This window comes from Ailuropoda melanoleuca, chromosome 4 (assembly GCF_002007445.2).
Source record: "Ailuropoda melanoleuca isolate Jingjing chromosome 4, ASM200744v2, whole genome shotgun sequence".
In the NCBI taxonomy this organism is placed as follows: domain Eukaryota; kingdom Metazoa; phylum Chordata; class Mammalia; order Carnivora; family Ursidae; genus Ailuropoda; species Ailuropoda melanoleuca.
This window is the reverse complement of record NC_048221.1, coordinates 2,583,264-2,600,042: the sequence shown is the minus strand read 5'-3', so window position 1 is coordinate 2,600,042 and position 16,779 is coordinate 2,583,264. Positions and strand designations below refer to the sequence as shown.

Here is a 16,779-nt window from a genome sequence, read left to right as displayed (position 1 = left end):
ACAGTGGCTGGCTCCACCGCCGGCCGCCGCCGATCCCGTCAACTACCTATGCCTGTGAGACTGTGAACCTCCCTGAGTGTCCGATCATGTATTTATTTTGGGTCCTTACTCTTTGCACAAAGACGGCAGCACAGGTGTGCTTTTTTAGAAAAAGATTTTTAAAAAAGAAAAAAAAGGACGTGTCGGAAAAACGAAGAAAGTCCACCGCACTGCACTCGTGGTTCTTTGCTGTGCTTGCATGTGTCTCCCTGAGGGACAAGGCCTGTTGGCTCCGGGGACCTGCGCCCCCGTGGCCTGGCCGCCCCGGCTGAAATCCACACGCTGAGGTTCTGTCTCTCTCCACCTGGACGGGGTGACGGGGTGCGGAGGAGGGAAGGGCCCTGCGCCCTCAGGCACTCTGGGCTCAGGCTTCCGCGCCAGGCACTGGACATCCGTCCTTGGAGGTGGCCGACCAGTAGTCTGGGGGCAGCTCTCCATCCCGCCGATGCCCATAATCTCTCCGCATCTGCTTCCCATCACCTCACCTGCCGGGTGGCTCGGGAGCAGGAATGGCCAGCGGGCCACCTTTTCGATGGACCTCGGGACTATGGACCTCTCTTCCCCACGCGGCCCTCTCAGTATCTCAAAGACAGGGCCAAAGCCAAGGGGGACACGCTGGGTCTGCAGGCTGTGGGATTTCCAGAGAGCAGGTCCTGGAGCAGCCCCCCCACCCCCGTGGTCAAGCTGCTCTGGTGTCCAGTAAGAGATCCCCCTCCAGGACTGGGATGGGCTCTTTTTTTTTTTTTTTTTTAAGTTGGTGACGCATAAGCAAATTAAAGGGTAGGAGACGAAATTCTTTGTGAAAAACAAAAAACATTTTTTTGATTTGTCATCTTCAGCAGGGGCAGTCCCCCCTGGGCTCAGAGACCCCGCTGGTCCAGAGGGGCTATGGGAGCCGACGGCGTGGCGGGGTCTGTCCTGCCCCCCCAGAATGCCCCCCCACCTCTAGAGAGGTGGCACAGCGGGGATGGTTTCCCCCTGCCCGCTCTGCCCCCCACTGGCTTGCTTGCTTGGGAGGAGCTGGGAGCTGGCTTGGAGCAGAAGCTACGCTTTCTGGAATTTCTCCCAGCCCCTGCCTCCTGGTGAAGAACCCACTGCTCCGGGAGTTTGATTTTCAAGTCTCTCGTCTGGATCCCTCCCCTGCTCTCATCTCCCCTCGAATGGCTCGCTTCGTGTGCCTGGAGGGAGCCTGTCGGACAGGCTGCTGTCTGTCCAGGGCAGCCAGGGATGCACCGACATGCAGCCCGGGGAAAGCAGCCCTGTGAGGATCCATCAGAACAAGCCTGTGGGCGTCCCAGATCAGAAGCAGAGTGACGTTGTCTCCCTCGTGCCCAAGGGGGTTTTGTCCGGACGGCAGGAGGCGTCCTCACCTGGATTTCAGATGGGCGTCTGTCTGCAGGTGCCCTGGCCGCCTGCGCAGTCACCAGGCCATCCCGACCCCTTCTTGCCGAGGAGGCGGAGCTGAGCAGGCAGACATCTGCAGGGGCATCTCAGGCCTTGATGACTAACAGGGACGATGTGTCACCCAAAAGCTGGCATTGGAGTCCCCGGCCAGGCCCCCAAAGGCCGGCTGTTGAGGCACATTGTGAATTCTGTGGGGGATGACCAGAGCAGCGCGGACAGGCCTGGAGCAGTGTGCCCCATGTCCAGGGCACCCTCCACCACGTGGAGCTTTAGGAGCAAGGAGGGGCGCTCCGCTGGTCCCCTCGGGCTTTCCTGAGTGAATCATGGAACAAAGGCATCACCTGAATGCTGACTCGTGAGAGAAATTGCAAGCCTTCTGGAATTCATGACGTTTCTATCTTTGTGTTAGGTCGCTGAGACCCCTTTGGAGACCTGTTTTGTGTTAGTTGTGTTCTTGGTCCCTTTTCAGAGAACTGTCCCGTGGATGCTCACGTGGTCTGCAGACCGTGCTGCTGGGAGCTGTTTGCTTATTATTTGGGGGCCCAGGGGGAGGAAGGCAAGACTTTATTTATAATGTGTAGCAAATTCATGGCCTTACCCAGGCTTCCCCCCGCCCTCCCAGAGGAAGGCTCTGGACCCACCCAGCTGTCGCCCACCCCCAGCATAGAAATCTAAATTCCTTCATGGCGACACCCTGTCTCCCTTGTGGCTCATTGCTGATGGCTCCTGCCGCTAGGAGCCGAGAGCCTGGGCGCTGTCTGGATGGCTGAGCTGTGAAAACGAAAGACGTTTCCCGAGACTGACAAGGTGCAGCTTCCTGAGAGCCCCTGCCAGCCTCCGTCCTCCACCTCCCCTCACCCCTCCTTCCACCACTTGGCTCAGTGCAATACTCCCCTTCCGGTGGGGTCCCTTGCCATGGTACTGTCGCTGCAGCCCCTCCGTCCGCACCCCGGGCCAGTGCCCTCCACCACCTTTTCTCTGGTGGCTCAGTTGCGTTGCCTGTCCCCACCCCCACCCCCATGTCGTTTTTATGGTCGAACTGATTTCAAAACAATGAAACTGCAAACCTTGTGTGTCTTAATTCTCTCCGGGGGTTCCATGTGCTCAGCCCCCGTGGTCTGGTGTGTGACAATCCAGAGCGCGGCCTCATCGGGCACAGAATGCCGTCTCTCTCAAACCCAGAGCCATGGGCACCTCTGTAACTGTGCAGCCCTGCTGGCCCTGAATAACATATGCAGCCTCAGGCCCCCTTGCCCCTCCCTGCCGCCCGTCCTTCTTTTTACGTTGAAGAGTTCTCTCTAATAAAATCGGGTAATAAGCATCAGCCCTCTTTCTCTTTGCCTCGGTGCGTTCTGGTGGTCTGCTTGGGAATTTAAGGACCGACTTTGAACGAGGGCAGAAAGAAACCTTGGTCAGATTTAAAATAACAACAGGAGCCAATGTAGCTTAATAGCCGTGGCTCCTTCAGGGTCCAGTTTAGTTCAGAAAACCTTAAACAGTTTCTGACATCAGTGCAACCCAGCTGAAAAGAACAAACACTCCCCAAAGTTTGTATTGGTTCTGCCAGAGTTGCTCAAATTGAGTAATGCATGGACCCCTTTTAAGGGGAAAATATTTCTCCAGGATTCACAACTGGAGAAACGCTGCTTTGAAAGTAAGATCCCGCCCGTAAGCAGGCACTTGGAAACCCAGTTTCATGATGATGCAGAACAGCTCAACTCCTTTATAAACCAGACGTGCAGATGAGATGATCTGGAATGTGCTTACCATCACGTCCAAAGAAGGGTATGCACATACTCTCAGAGATACGTCTGCATGTTGAAAATCACAGGGCCAGCCTCCCTCACGTTTTATCCACATCCCCTGACGAGCTGGCTTGTTATCAGGGTGGCAGGAGATGGTCTTTGGAAATTCCTCCATGCCACCAGCCCCACCCTGTGCCTTGGCACCAAGCAGAGCGTGCAAAGCTAGCATTCAGGATGAGGTCATGGGGTTGTATGTTAAGATAAACATTTGAAGAGCTTAAATTAGAACATGAAGTACCATCCTCTGGGGTGGGCTGGGGGAGCTTGGAGCAGGGACTTCAGGGTCCTCCAGCCCTACCTGCTGTAGTCCTTCCTGGCCAGAAGCCCAGCAGGGACTCCACCTAACAACCAGCCCACCCCGCCCCTCTCTCCCTGCTCAAAACCCTCCCATGACTCCCCAGCACCCACAGAACAAAGCTGCACCCCAGTTCAGATCCCAGCTCCTCATTGGGGCTGGGGGGGGACTGTAAAGTGACTTTCCATCCCTGAGTCTCAGTTTCCCCATCTTTGCGGACGATGCAGCATGGTGGTGACCCTGAAAGGTTGGCCCAGCCTCAAGGCTTTTCAGTCTCCGACCTGGCTTCCGTCCGTCGCCTTTTTGAGTGGCCTGGACTCGAACCTGCGATCTCTCAGCATTGTCGCCCACACCGGCCCAGAGACCTCGCCCGCTCACCTCCCTTTAGCCCCGCCCCGAAGCCCCGCCTCCTCCTGATCCCGCCTTCTGGGCCTCGCCCACGCCGGCTCCACTTCCCTTAGGACCCTCTTCTTCTGGGTCCCGCCTGCCCAGGCTCCGCCCCGCTCGCTGTTCCTGGTTCGCTCTTGCTCCGCCCACAGTCCTTAGCTTCCCCCTTCCCGAAGGCACGAGGACCCACATGGAGCTGCCCCTAGCATTGCCTAAAGGGCGAGCCCGCAACCCTGGAGACGAAAGCCTGGCCGGAGTCCGTCACACGGGCCACATTTGAGGACAGTGGAGAGGTTATGGGCCGTCGGAGTTCCTGCGGGATGGGGCAGCGGGACGGTTTCCTTCTCCAGGCTCAGGCGCGGATGGGGCAGCCCGGCACGCGCCGCTGGGGAGGAAGGCCCCCGGCGCAGGCCCCGGATATTTGTGTCAGCGCTGCCGCCACGGTCTCAGCTGATGGGTCGGGATACACGCTCGCGCTCCCGGTCGGCTGGTCGCAGGGGCCGCAGGCAACGGAGCGGGAGTCGGAGCCGGAGTCGGAGCGGGAGCCATGGGCGGCGAAACCGCCGGCGCCGGGACGACGAAGTACGGCGCAGGCGGAGGAGGCAGAGCCGAGAGCGCAGGTGGGGTCTTTGCGTGAACGGCGTGGGGGATCCGGCTCCCGCCCTCGGGGAGCCAGAGATCCTCGAATTAGTCAGAGGGGGGTTCCTGGAGAAAGGGACGTCCAAGTGCGAGTCGCAGTTAGGCAGCGAAAGGAAAGCGAGAGGCTCTCTAGGCAGGGCACCTGCTGGTTGGAGGAACAGTAAAGGAGCGCCGTGAGCGAGGCGGGGCGGAGGGGAAGTGGGAGAGGAGGTCGGGGCGGTAAGAGGAGACCGGATCATTCAGTTTTGTGTACCGTGGTGAAGGGTTTGGCCGCTATTCGGAGGGAAGTAGGAAGCCATGGAAAGATTTTTGATTGATGTGGTCTGGCTTACTTTGTGGAACTTCTTCCGGTTTTCATGTGGGAAAGGGACTGAGGAGGTTGGCGGGAGTGACAACAGGGAGGAGGAGGATGGTACGGTTGTCTAGGCAACAGATGGTGGTGGCTTTCGGAGAGGGAGGCAGTGGGAGGCACAGTGGGGAAATGGGCAGATTTGAGAGGTATTTCCTAAGTAGGGGTGACAGCACTTGCAGTTGGAAGTGGGTGTCAGACGAAAGAACTCTTGGCGACAGGTGGCAGGCCTGGGATGACTCCCAGGACCTGGGTCTCAGCCTCCCCACGGCCCGCAGTCGTGTCCTTTTGGAAATGGGACACCTCTCCAAGCTTGGCTTGAGCCTGCTCCAGCACAAAGGGACCAGATGGTACCAGGGACTGAATTCCAGACCTAGGTCCCATGCTGACTCAGCCTCTAACTGGATGTGACCCTCAGGCCAGTCCCTGCCCCACTGTGGTCCAAGTTTGCTCCTCTGTGTACTCACGACCTCCCTGGGGCCTCTCCCAGCATGCCTTGTCTCCCATTCTGTCGGCTTGTTCACACTGTGGCCACAGGGGCTGTAGTCGGACGTGGCTGATCACCCTCTACGTTTGAGAAAGTGGTTTTTCTTTTTGAGTCTCATAAGATTATTGCAACTCAGGACTTCCAAGAAGTTATGAGAAGCAGAACGGAAATAACGCAGACATCGTTTAAACCAGGGCTTGGCAGCCTGCAGCCTGTGAACCGAGAATGGTTTTTACATGGATTTTTTTAAAGATTTCATTCATTTATGAGAGAGAGCACTTGGGGGCGCATGCATGAGCCGCGGGGAGGGGCAGAGGGAGAAGCAGGCTTCCCGCTGAGAAGGGAGCCTGATGCGGGACTCGATCCCAGGACCCTGAGATCATGACCTGAGCTGAGGGCAGATGCTTAACTGACTGAGCCATCCAGGTGCTCCTGGTTTTCACATTTTTAAATGGTGAGGGGAAAGGTCAGAAGAGGAATAGAATTTCATGACATGTGAAAATTTTATGAGGTACTCGAGTGCATTCAAGTTTTGGTGTGCGGAAGTAAAAGCTTATTGGGACCCAGCCATGCCCATTTGTTCCTGTGTGTCCGAGCTACTTTTGCTCTGCAACAGCGGAGCGGCAGACTTGTGTCCTCGACCGCCTGGCTCTTTACAGAGAAAGTTTGCTGGCGCTGGTGTGAGTCCCGGGTGTTGCTGTTTTCCGCATGGGTTCACGTACAGTAGTAAGTCTTGTTGTCATTTGTGCATCTTTTATATCTCTTGTTTCCTAGTATTTGAATTACAAGAATCAGCCATCCTGGGTACGTAATTCGAGTTGGCAATGTTAACGAAAATTTGATCAAATGTGTAGTTTGCATACAGAGACTCCAAAATAATTGGTTTCCGTGGTGTAGACTTCTTGACGTGAGCTTAACAGGTGGAGCATTTAACAAAATAAAGAGACTTGGTTGTTCCTCTGCGCCTTCAAAGGCCCGTGACCATTAAAGAATCTATCCCTATAGCTCGTGCATTCCGTTCCCTGTTCACAGTGTTTTTGCCTGACTTTTCAGTCCTGTCAATCTTACTCCAGTTCACTCTTGCCCGTCCTGTGGGACCAGTTTAAACACCACCTTCACCTTCTCCTATAAGCTCCCTCTTGTCACCTTGGGCAGATCAGGTCCTCTGGTTTCTACACTTACAGCTTCTGCACCACCAGGTCCCAGGCAGCTTCCCTGCTCTCCCTCCCTCACCCCCCCTTGTTCCCACTTTTCTAGCCACATGGGCCTCCTGCTGCTTCTGGAGCATGCCAAGTAAATTCCTGCCCCGGGGCCTTTGCTCTGGCTATGCCCCTCTTCATGGACCACTCCCTCCCTGTAGCATGCTCCCCCATTTCCTCCGGAGTTGCCCCAGATCTCCATTTCCTCATGCTAAGTCACTCTTTTTTTGTGACTTCTAGCACTATCTAGTGGCATGCTGCATGTCTATTTGCGATAATAATTATTGTGATAGATTTGTTTATTGTGATGTGAGCCTCCCAAAGGCAGGGACCGTGGGTATCACTGCTGGTCACTGCCGTGTCCCCAGAACTTAGAACAGCTCCTGGCACAGCAGCTGCTCAGGAAACATCTGTCACACAAACGACTGACCGGCAGGCAGTAAGCAGACCTTTGTGATTCCCTCCACAGGTCGGATTCGGAGGAAGAAAGGTGGCAGCGGCGAAGGAGGCAGAGCCCAAGCCCCCTGCCACCACGGTGGCGCTCACAGGACCGGTCCTCTCAGTCCGACTCGGATGAGGAGCGGCAGGAACAGCAGCGGGGCCGGTGGGCCCACCGGCGGCGGACACGCTCTTGGTCTCCGGGCTCCTCGGCATCCAGCTCGGCCTCCCCAGACCGCTCCCAGAGCCCCCGGGAGGCAGCGGCAGCCCTGAGCCAACAGCAGAGCTTGCAGGAGCGGCTGCGGCTGCGGGAGGAGCGGAAGCAGCAGGAGGAGCTGATGAAGGCCTTCGAGACCCCCGAAGAGAAGCGGGCGCGGCGGCTGGCCAAGAAGGAGGCCAAGGAGCGGAAGAAGCGGGAGAAGATGGGCTGGGGGGAGGAGTACATGGGCTACACCAACACCGACAACCCGTTCGGCGACAACAACCTCTTGGGCACCTTCATCTGGAACAAGGTGAGCCTGCGTCCGGCCTCGGCGTGTGGCGCGTATCCTTGGCAGATTCTTCCTGCCTTTCTCGTGGTTTTGCTTTATGTACCTTTTACGATTTCTGCTTCAAGGGACGGGATTTAGCCCTCACAGCACGCGTTCCCAGGTGCTGCTTTGCCGCTCACAGTTGATTTTACACGTGCGCACATGCACACACCCTGGTGCCTGGTGGCTTTTACTGCGTGAGCTTTCCTGGCGTGTAGAATTTCAGGCACTCCACTCAAAACACGACTGGAAAGTAGGTTCTCTGCCTCACACTCCCAAGACAGGATTCCAGTTACAGGTGCTCAGTTGTCTCGTTGCTGACATCTCACAAACGGGTCCCTTACTCGCCAGTGGGGGCCTTGCGCACAGGACTTAGACCCACAGATTTTCTTGCGCAGTTTTGGAGGTCAGATGTTGGCAGAGTCCCGTTCCCTCCGGAGGCTCTAGAGGAGAGCTCCCGCCTGCCTCCTGCAGCTTCTGGTGGCTGCTGGAGACCCTTGGCTCGTGGCTGCTTCACCCCAACCTCCGCCCCTGTCATCATCATCACATGGCCATCTTGCCTGTGTGTCCCCCTTTCTGCCTTCTTGTAAGGACACCCGTCATTGGTTTAGAGCCCAGCCTCAACCCATATGACCTCATCTTAACTCATTACATCTGCAGAGACCCTGTTTCCATGTAAGATCCCCTTCCTGGGTTCTGGGGTTGGGAAGGTGATGTATCTTTTCAGAGGACGTGATTTAACCATAACATAACATGCGTCCGTGACGGGGAGGCAGATGGCCTGGGCTGGTGAGAGGCGGGCATAGTCGATGCCATGGCATCGGCCACTCACCACGTGTACTCCAGACCTTTGTCTGGAGCACACTGGCCCATGCCACTTTGGGGCCTTGGTACTCACTGTTCCTCCACCTGGAACACGCCCCACTTCTCCACGGCTGCTGCTTTCTTGTTCCTTCAGATCTCAGCTGACCTGGTCCCTCTCCTGAGAGCCTTGTTGGCCCCCCGTGGTCCCGTAGGTCCTGGCGCTGCGTCTCCCTTTCTAGCACTTCACTGACTCACCTGTCCCATGTACCTTCCGGGGCCAGGGGCCGTGCGGGCCGGGCGTGCGCCAGTGAGCTGGAGAGGCAGACCCCTGTGGAGCCAGCAGCTTCTGGGAGGCGGGGGGCGGGTGGGAATAAGTAGACTAGCCAGGTGCACGGAGGAGAGAAGGCAGGCAGGCGTTGGGGTGCCATGGCTGTGGTTTAAAATAAGCAAGTCCGGGGCGCCTGGGTGGCACAGTGGTTAAGCGTCTGCCTTCGGCTCAGGTCGTTATCCTGGCATTATGGGACCGAGCCCCACATCAGGCTCCTCCGCTATGAGCTTGCTTCTTCCTCTCCCACTCCCCTGCTGTGTTCCCTCTCTCGCTGGCTGTCTCTGTCTCTGTCAAATAAATAAATAAATAAAGTCTTTAAAAATAAAAAATAAAAAACAAGCAAGTCCAGAAAGGTCTCGTTGCAAAGCGGACATCTAAACACAGGCTCTGGTTCATAATGTGTGATTCCCACCAGACTGAGCTCAACAAGAGCAGACTCTGCCCCCGGAGCCTGGCGCACGGTTGGCACTCAGTTAAGTGTCAAATGAACAAGTTCGGGGTGGTTTGTACACACGTGTGCTCAGGCATTTCCCCAAGTCTTTCTTGGAGCCCATGGTGGCTTTGGGGAATTCGCCCCACGGGAGGGCTTCATCAGCCCCTCCGGTGATAAGCACGTGGGGGCTCGACTCCAGCTCAGCCTCTGAGGCCTCTCAAGACAAGCCCACAGTTTGGGCAGCATCACACGTCTGACATCTGTCCCCTTGTCCCAGGGCCACTGGCTGGCAGCATGGGCAGTCACGATGTGGAACGCTAACGCACGCTCCCTGCCGGCCTCGTGCAGAGTGCTCTCCGCGCGCCGACTCTCCCTAATGCGGCCTTGTCAGCATCGGGCCACTGAGTTGCTCGCCCAAGGTCTCCCCGCTCATGAACAGCAGAGCTGTGGTTGGAACCAGGGCTGCCCGGCTCTTCCTCCGTGCCCTTAGTTGCTGTTCTGTGTGGCTGTAGGTGACAAGTACGGTCACTGTCAGTACGTGCGGCGGCAGGCCAGGCTGAGGCTGGGGAGGCCAAGGAGCGGCCCGGGCATCCAGGGGTGGACCCAAGCCGGGTAGCCCTGTGTCCTGCTGGAGACACATTTTCCCAGGCACCGGGGGAACCATTGCACAGCCCTCGGAGCAGGGGCGGGGGGGGGGGCGGGGAGTGCTCATCGAAAGTGCAGGCTTAGCGCCCAGCTCAGGCAGTAATTGTGCAGGGATATTGGAGAGCTTGCGGGGTCTCCAGCCCCGTACCCCAAGCGCCTTCCATCAGGCGAGGACACAGGAAGAACCAGTCACCGTGTTGCGTGGTGCCCGGGGTCTGTGAGCATGGGGCCATTCCCCTCACAGTGACCCCAGGCAAGTGGGCTGTCTGAGTCTGTCTCTCCTTCCATCCCTGGCCTGCCTCTGACCTGCTGAGGGCTTAAACCCCACAGAGCTGGGCCAGCGAGGCTTCTGTGTAAACCAGGGCAGTGGGTCCCACATGAGGTGCTCCCGCGAGTGACAGTCGGGAGCCCCCGTGGCGGGCGCTGCCTCCCCTCTGCACGTTAGCGTGCTTCTCACCCGTGCTGGGGGCTGCTCCGGAGCACCGAGTTCCATCACGCTGGGTCTGGGAACACTAAAGGGGCAGCGTCTTCAGTGGAAGTCAGAGGTATGGCCGTGGGCAGGTCACTTCTCTCGGTCTCGCGGTCTCATCTTCAGAGACAGCGCTCAGCCTGGTGGCTCTCGATCTGGATCTTGCAGAGGGGTGCATGGAAGACCCTTGGCAGGTGGTTCCTGGGAAGGTGGGAGAGAGGCGTCTCTGCTCAGTGGGCGTGTGCTTGGCCCTTCCAGGCCCTGGAAAAGAAGGGGATCAGCCACCTGGAGGAGAAGGAGCTGAAGGAGCGAAACAAGAGAATCCAAGAGGACAATCGGCTGGAGCTGCAGAAGGTGGGGTGGCCCTTAGCCGCCTGCGTGGGGTCAGGAGGCCTTCCCTTGTGAGGGCCTGAAGGGTCACCCTGGCTTATGTCAAGGGAGGGCTGATTGGCTTACACAGGAAGTCCAGGGGATTCTGGCTGCCTGGCTTCAGGCACAGCTGGATCCAGGGTTTTGGGCCATGCCTCCAGCAAGCTGTCTCCTTCCCCTCTCGGTTCTGTTGACCTCTGGGCTTTACTCTCAGACACTCCCTTTTGGGTGACCAGAATGGTCCTGGCTGCTGCGGGCTGCTGTGTTTCCAGCAGAAAGAACGCCCCTCTGCCCTAGGGTCTGTCTGAAGCCTCGGGCTTCCCTGACCCCAGGGTACCCCATGGCCTACAAGAGTCCAGGGCAGGCCCCACGAGACCCCCATCTGGCTGTTCTGGCCTGCCTCCACCCCCCGTCCTCCCCAGGTGAAGCAGTTGCGGCTGGAGCGGGAGCGGGAGAAGGCCATGCGGGAGCAGGAGCTGGAGATGCTGCAGCGGGAGAAGGAGGCGGAGCACTTCAAGACGTGGGAGGAACAGGAGGACAACTTCCACCTGCAGCAGGCCAAGCTGCGGTACGTGGGCGGCCGACGGCAGGCCTCCGCCACCTCCCTCTGGGCCCGAACACGGGAGCCCTGCCTGCCCCAGAGCCTTGCTACGCGCCCTTTCCACTGCCTGAGCCTTCTGCCCTGGTTGGTCCCCCTGGCCCTTCAGGGGGCCACCCACTGCGCCTTTCCGGTGCCAACCCCCACTGCGTGCACCGCTTCCTGTCCACTTCTTTCCTTGAGCCTGTCTCAAGGAGTCGCGTGCCAAGGAGACATCTGAATGGTCCTCGCTCCGAGTCGTGCTGCCACACGAGCGAGCAGGGTGCTAGACCCTGGGCTAGTACGGTCATCCCTCCACCCCCCAGCTCCTAGGAGTGTGTGCTCGTCAGGCCTGGTCACCGACAAGGACTCATGAGCGCCCGAGGCCACACAGTAGGCGTCTGAGCCCCAGGCCTGGCGTGTGTGTGCGGGAGCCCGCTTCTGGCCCCCTCTCTGTCCTGCTGTCGCTGGCCACACCAGCCCCCAGGGGCTCAGACCTGCCTGGTTACAGGGCTCCCTTGGGTCGGACCAGCATCAGCCTCTGACGCGTGTCCCTGGCTGCAGCACTGGGCCTTTGGATCTTCCACCCCAGCTGCCTGCCCACGGGGAGGAGGTGGTCCTCTCTGCCCCCTTGTGTCGCCACCCGTGGGTCTTCAGATGCCACGCTTGCCTATGTCCTGGCTTGCGTCTTCCCCGTCTCGCTCCTGTGCCTGCTCCCCCCGCTTTCAGGAAGGCTTCCTTGACCACCACCTGCCACAGGCCAGGCTCTTCCCTTGGCTCCCACACGGGTCACTCCTCCAGGGCAGGGTCTTTGGGAGGGGTGGGGGCTGCATTCTGGGCTCTGACGCGGCTTCCCTGCTCCCTGGCAGCTCCAAGATCCGCATCCGGGACGGGCGGGCCAAGCCCATCGACCTGCTGGCCAAATACATCAGCGCCGAGGACGACGACCTGGCCGTGGAGATGCACGAGCCGTACACCTTCCTCAATGGCCTCACCGTAGCCGACATGGAGGACCTGCTGGAAGACATCCAGGTACCGCCCGGCCCCCCACCCTGCTCGCACCCAGGCTCCCGGGGCCACCCTTCGCCATGCTCGCTCCCTGCACTTCCCTCCTCCAGGTGTACATGGAGCTGGAGCAGGGTAAGAACGCGGACTTCTGGCGGGACATGACCACCATCACGGAGGACGAGATCGCCAAGCTCCGCAAGCTGGAGGCCTCAGGCAAGGGCCCAGGTAAGCCCAGGCTGGAGCCAGGGTAGCCAGAAAGCACCCACTGTGCTCGTGGGGGCACCTGGCTGGGTCTGCTGGGACCTGCCTCGTTCTGGGTGGCTCCCCGGGGAAACGGGCTCACTGCCTACCTCAGTTTCCCCATCTGGGGTCTCCTTGGCCCTCTGGAGGCTTCTCCGGGAGCCACCAGGGGGCAGCAGCAGGTGCTCCTGACCCTGAATGAGTGGGGGCTCAGAGCCCAGCAGCCCACCCACCGGCTTCCTTTAAACACTCCACATCCCTGGGAGCAGTGCCCGCGGGGGGCTTGCTTGTTTGGGTTTCAAGTTTCTGCCAGAGGCTTGGCGTGTTTGAGTGAGAGTGGGACTTGGGACTCGACTCCGCTTGTCTGGGAACCCCCTGGAGTCTATTCAACCTGATGTTCTTTCTCCGTTCACTTTCTTTCCCTGGAGGGGGTCACGCATACATATGATCTCTGGGGGATCGAGTTCTTCATGCCGAGCACTGTGGACACTGGGCTCCCACCCACTCCGTGTCAGGAGCACCCCAATCATGACCATTGCAGGTGTCCCCGGACATGACCTGGTGTCCCATGGGGGCAGAATCACCCTGGGTGAGAACTGCTATTCTAGAAGCTTATAACCAACTGCATTCCCACCCCTCGAGGCCACCTTAAACAGCACCCAGCTCCCGTGGGCATCATGCGCCTGTTCTAGGCTCCGCTGTCTCTTAGGCGTGGTGGTGGCCGAGGAGATGCGCTTTCCCCTCCCCCAAGCCTGTCTTGGTCAGATGGGGTGGGGGGCTGGTTTCCTTGTCTTAGGAAAAAAAGGAATGTCTTTCATCCTCTTTGTAAGTGGTGATTTGTTTCCCTGCATCCCCGTCCTCTCGGCAGGGCACCTCCTGTAATAACTTCAGGAGAAAGGAAAGGAAATTCTTTGCTCTCAGAGACGTGTGAGGAGGTATTTCCTTTGGTGGCAGTGGGCTGGGTATAGAACTCTGGTTGGAAGGGCACTGACCGGGGCAGGTGTGGCCCTGAGTGCGGATCCAGGCCACGAAGCAGCTCGGCGACCTCCTGGGAGCCTGGTTGTCCCTTCTGTCCCCTGGGGATGACAGGACACCTTCAGGAGTGTCAGGTGAAAAGAAACAAGTAAATGGTTGTCACGCCCTGGAGACTGCGCTAGCCCGTGTGACTGAGGGTCGTAGCACTCATGGCCACCACCGACCACAGGCCTCCCCAGGCCTCCAGCTCCCCTGCCGAGGTGGCCGGACCCATCGGAGCGTCCCCTCGGGCCTCTTTCTCCTTGTCCCCTTGCCCTCTGTCTCCTCACAAACCCGCCTCACGGGGCTTCCCTTCTCTCTGCTGTGTTGGAGCCCCTCTTTCTATGACCCCACATCTCCCTTCCTGGTGCTTTGTGCCCTCATCTCGGTGGGACATATTCTCCAGTAATTTCAGGCGAAAAGCAGGAAGTTCTTGGACGTCATGCACGTCAGGAAATGTGTTTCGCCTCCCCGCTGGCTGGTGGCAGCAGGGCTGAGGCTAGAACTCCGAGGGCAGTTCTCCTTCAGACACCCAAGACCCCGACCTGCCAGCTGGGGAAGAGTGAGGGCCGTCCCGCTGTGTGTCCCCCTTTGCACAGCTCCCTGCACCGAGTCGCTGGGCCTCTTGCCGCCGCCGCGGCCCCTTTGCTGGTCGCCCTCTTCTGCAGGGGCTTCCTGTCTCTCAGTGACGGCCGAGGCCCCGCTGTCCGCTTTCCCTCCTCACCTGTTAGGGCAGGGGTCCCAGCTGGCTCCAGCTGTGCTCAGAGGCAGACCTGCTTTTCCGTGTCTCCTTTTGGCATGATTCCCAAGAGGTCTCGGCTCCATTGTTCCGGGAGGCCTGCAAAGCACCATCCGTCGTCTTAACAAATCGGTTGGGCTTTTTTTTTTACGTTCGTCTTGTTGGTAACTGGGAAGTTCTGATTGTAGGGTAGGAGTGGGCGTCCGCGGTGAGCGCCCCACTACATTCCCTGGGGGCCCTCCCCGTGGTGCTGCCCTCTCCTGAGCGCTGTCCCAGAGAGGGCTCCAGTCAGCACAGTGCAGCCGCTCCAGCCCCGCCGGGATCCAGCTGGGCCCTGTGGGGTCTGGACCTGGGACCTGACTTTCTTCAGACCGTGTGTGGCAAAGCGTGACGCGTGTGGGGGCCGCGCCGGCGGGTGCTGGTTGTGTGGGTTGTGAGTTCCGTGTGCATGAACGTGGGATGCGGCCCCACAGGCGGGTGCGAGTTGTCACCGAGTTCAGCTTTGGTTCCGTAATGTTTTTGTGCCTGTCCTGAGTCTAGGGCTGCCTGGGAATGCTCGGCTGTCGGGCAGAGAGGCTGAGTCTCTAGGGGCTGATTCCAGGGCCCCACGCTGGTTGGCTGGAGGGACTTGGGTTCTTCGTGACCCTGTCTGACCTGCTGTGACCCCGTGCCCAGCGGGAGGGCTGCCGAGGCCAGCTCTTGAGCAGGGAGCACGTGCTGCTCACGCACCCCTGCATTCATCAGCAGTTGCACACCGGGCCCCCGCGGGCCTAGCACGGTGCCAGGGAGGCCACATTCCGAAGCCCCACAAGGTCCCTGCCTTGGGGACGCCACAAATCAGGCTTCCAGGCCAAGGGGAGCAATCTGGGAGGCAAAATGGACGAGGAAGATCACGTTGCTGGGGGAGCAACACGTGTGGCGGGGCTTGGTGTCTTTGATGAGAGGCAAGGAAACTGGTGTGCAGAGCAGGTAGGGTCAGGCGGCCCCATTCCCGTCCTCAGGAGCCTCTCAGGTTACAGGGGAGGGATGTGCACCTGGGCCCCCAGCTCATGACAGGTGCAGGACAGGGGCACATGCTTGCCTCAGGGCGGCGTCAGGACTTTGCAGAGCCTGGGAAATGAGCAGGTCTCCTTACTGGGGGAAAAGCCAGGCCCAGAAACGGTAAACCACTTACCCCAGATCACACAGCTGAGACTGGCAGAGTAGGATCTGAATTCCCGAGAGTCTGGCTGTCAGGTGATCTCTCCTTACTCTTCGGGTGGGGGTGGGGGTGGCAGGCTGAGGCGCTCAGACTTGGCCCGAGGGTCAGACCAGGGAGAGGCTGGAAGACACCTGCCCGGCTCCCCCTGGCCCACGGAGTCAGAACCATCCCAACTAGGGTCCGTGGCCTGGTGCCCCCCCTCCGTGTGCTAGAAGCATCCAGCCAGAGGCAGGGGTGAACTGGAGGCCGGGAGGAGTCAGGACCCCAGGACGGGCGGAGGGACAGTGTGGGCAAAGGGGAGAGTCAGGACCCCGGCCCGGTGCTGAGCAGCCTGTCCCCTGCAGGTGAGCGGCGAGAGGGCGTCAATGCCTCGGTCAGCTCCGACGTGCAGTCGGTCTTCAAGGGCAAGACGTACAGCCAGCTGCAGGTCATATTCCAGGGCATCGAAGGCAAGATCCGGGCCGGGGGCCCCAACCTGGACATGGGCTACTGGGAAAGCCTCCTGCAGCAGCTCCGCGCCCACATGGCGCGCGCCAGGTCAGCACTGCCCCCGGCCTCTGCGGGGCACGGGAGCCGGCTCCACCGCAGCCTGGCTCCTGCGTGACCTCAGGGAGCCTCCACCCCCTGAAGTCGGGGTCCCGGGCAGCTGGCAGGGCCTCTGGGGGGCCGGCCTCCGGCAGCGTCTGGCCTCTGTCTCACCAGGATCAGCAGGCATCACGGCGGGGGCCCTGAGGCTGCCCGCCTTCCGCCCACCCCACACCCTCTGTGTACAAATTCTCAGCGTGTTTGGCCGCGCTGTGTAAACACAGCGCCTGTCTGCTGCTGACCGCACGGAGTGTCTCTAGGTTTATGCCCCCCTGCTGGCGGCCTGCGTCCTGTGCAGCCCAGCTTGGTGGCTCTGGGGCACACGAGTCCTTCCTAACTGTGGAGTGCTGCTCGCAGCAGGGTCTGGGACCTGAATCCCATTTTTCTCGTGGCTGAAGCCTGGCCCCCAGCGCACCCCCCCACCCCCTGCAGCCGTAGACCTCTGTAGGGCCCCAGGCGCCCCGCCTCTGTGCTCCAGAGCCCAGAGCCTGAGGACACGGCCTGGGCAGGGGCCCCTTGCTGCTATCCTGGGCTCTGGGACCCTCGCCACGGAAGGGTGTCAGGACAAGGGCCGCGGGGGTGGGCAGGTGACCACCAGCCTGCGTTCCAGGCTCCGAGAGCGGCACCAGGACGTGCTGCGACAGAAGTTGTACAAGCTGAAGCAGGAGCAGGGCGTGGAGAGTGAGCCTCTGTTCCCCATCCTCAAGCAGGAGCCCCCGTCCCCTGGGCGCAGGTAGGCCGCCTCCCATCCCCTGCCTCCCACCCCTCAGTCGAGAGCCTCCTCAGGGGCCCTGG

The 16,779-nt window shown here is 59.7% G+C and overlaps 1 protein-coding gene across 1 annotated transcript in view; it reads left to right on the top strand.

Moving 5' to 3' along the window:
* Positions 1-4,338: 4,338 nt before the first annotated feature.
* The window catches only part of CACTIN (cactin, spliceosome C complex subunit), a 14,219-nt gene continuing 1,778 nt past the window's right edge, over positions 4,339-16,779 (top strand). The window contains exons 1-8 of the mRNA XM_034657493.1: positions 4,339-4,550; positions 7,074-7,554; positions 10,510-10,605; positions 11,043-11,188; positions 12,067-12,229; positions 12,316-12,430; positions 15,744-15,936; positions 16,595-16,717. Of these exons, the coding sequence (XP_034513384.1) occupies positions 4,384-4,550; positions 7,074-7,554; positions 10,510-10,605; positions 11,043-11,188; positions 12,067-12,229; positions 12,316-12,430; positions 15,744-15,936; positions 16,595-16,717 (1,484 nt within the window). The 5' untranslated portion in view covers positions 4,339-4,383. The remainder of the gene's footprint in view (positions 4,551-7,073; positions 7,555-10,509; positions 10,606-11,042; positions 11,189-12,066; positions 12,230-12,315; positions 12,431-15,743; positions 15,937-16,594; positions 16,718-16,779) is intronic.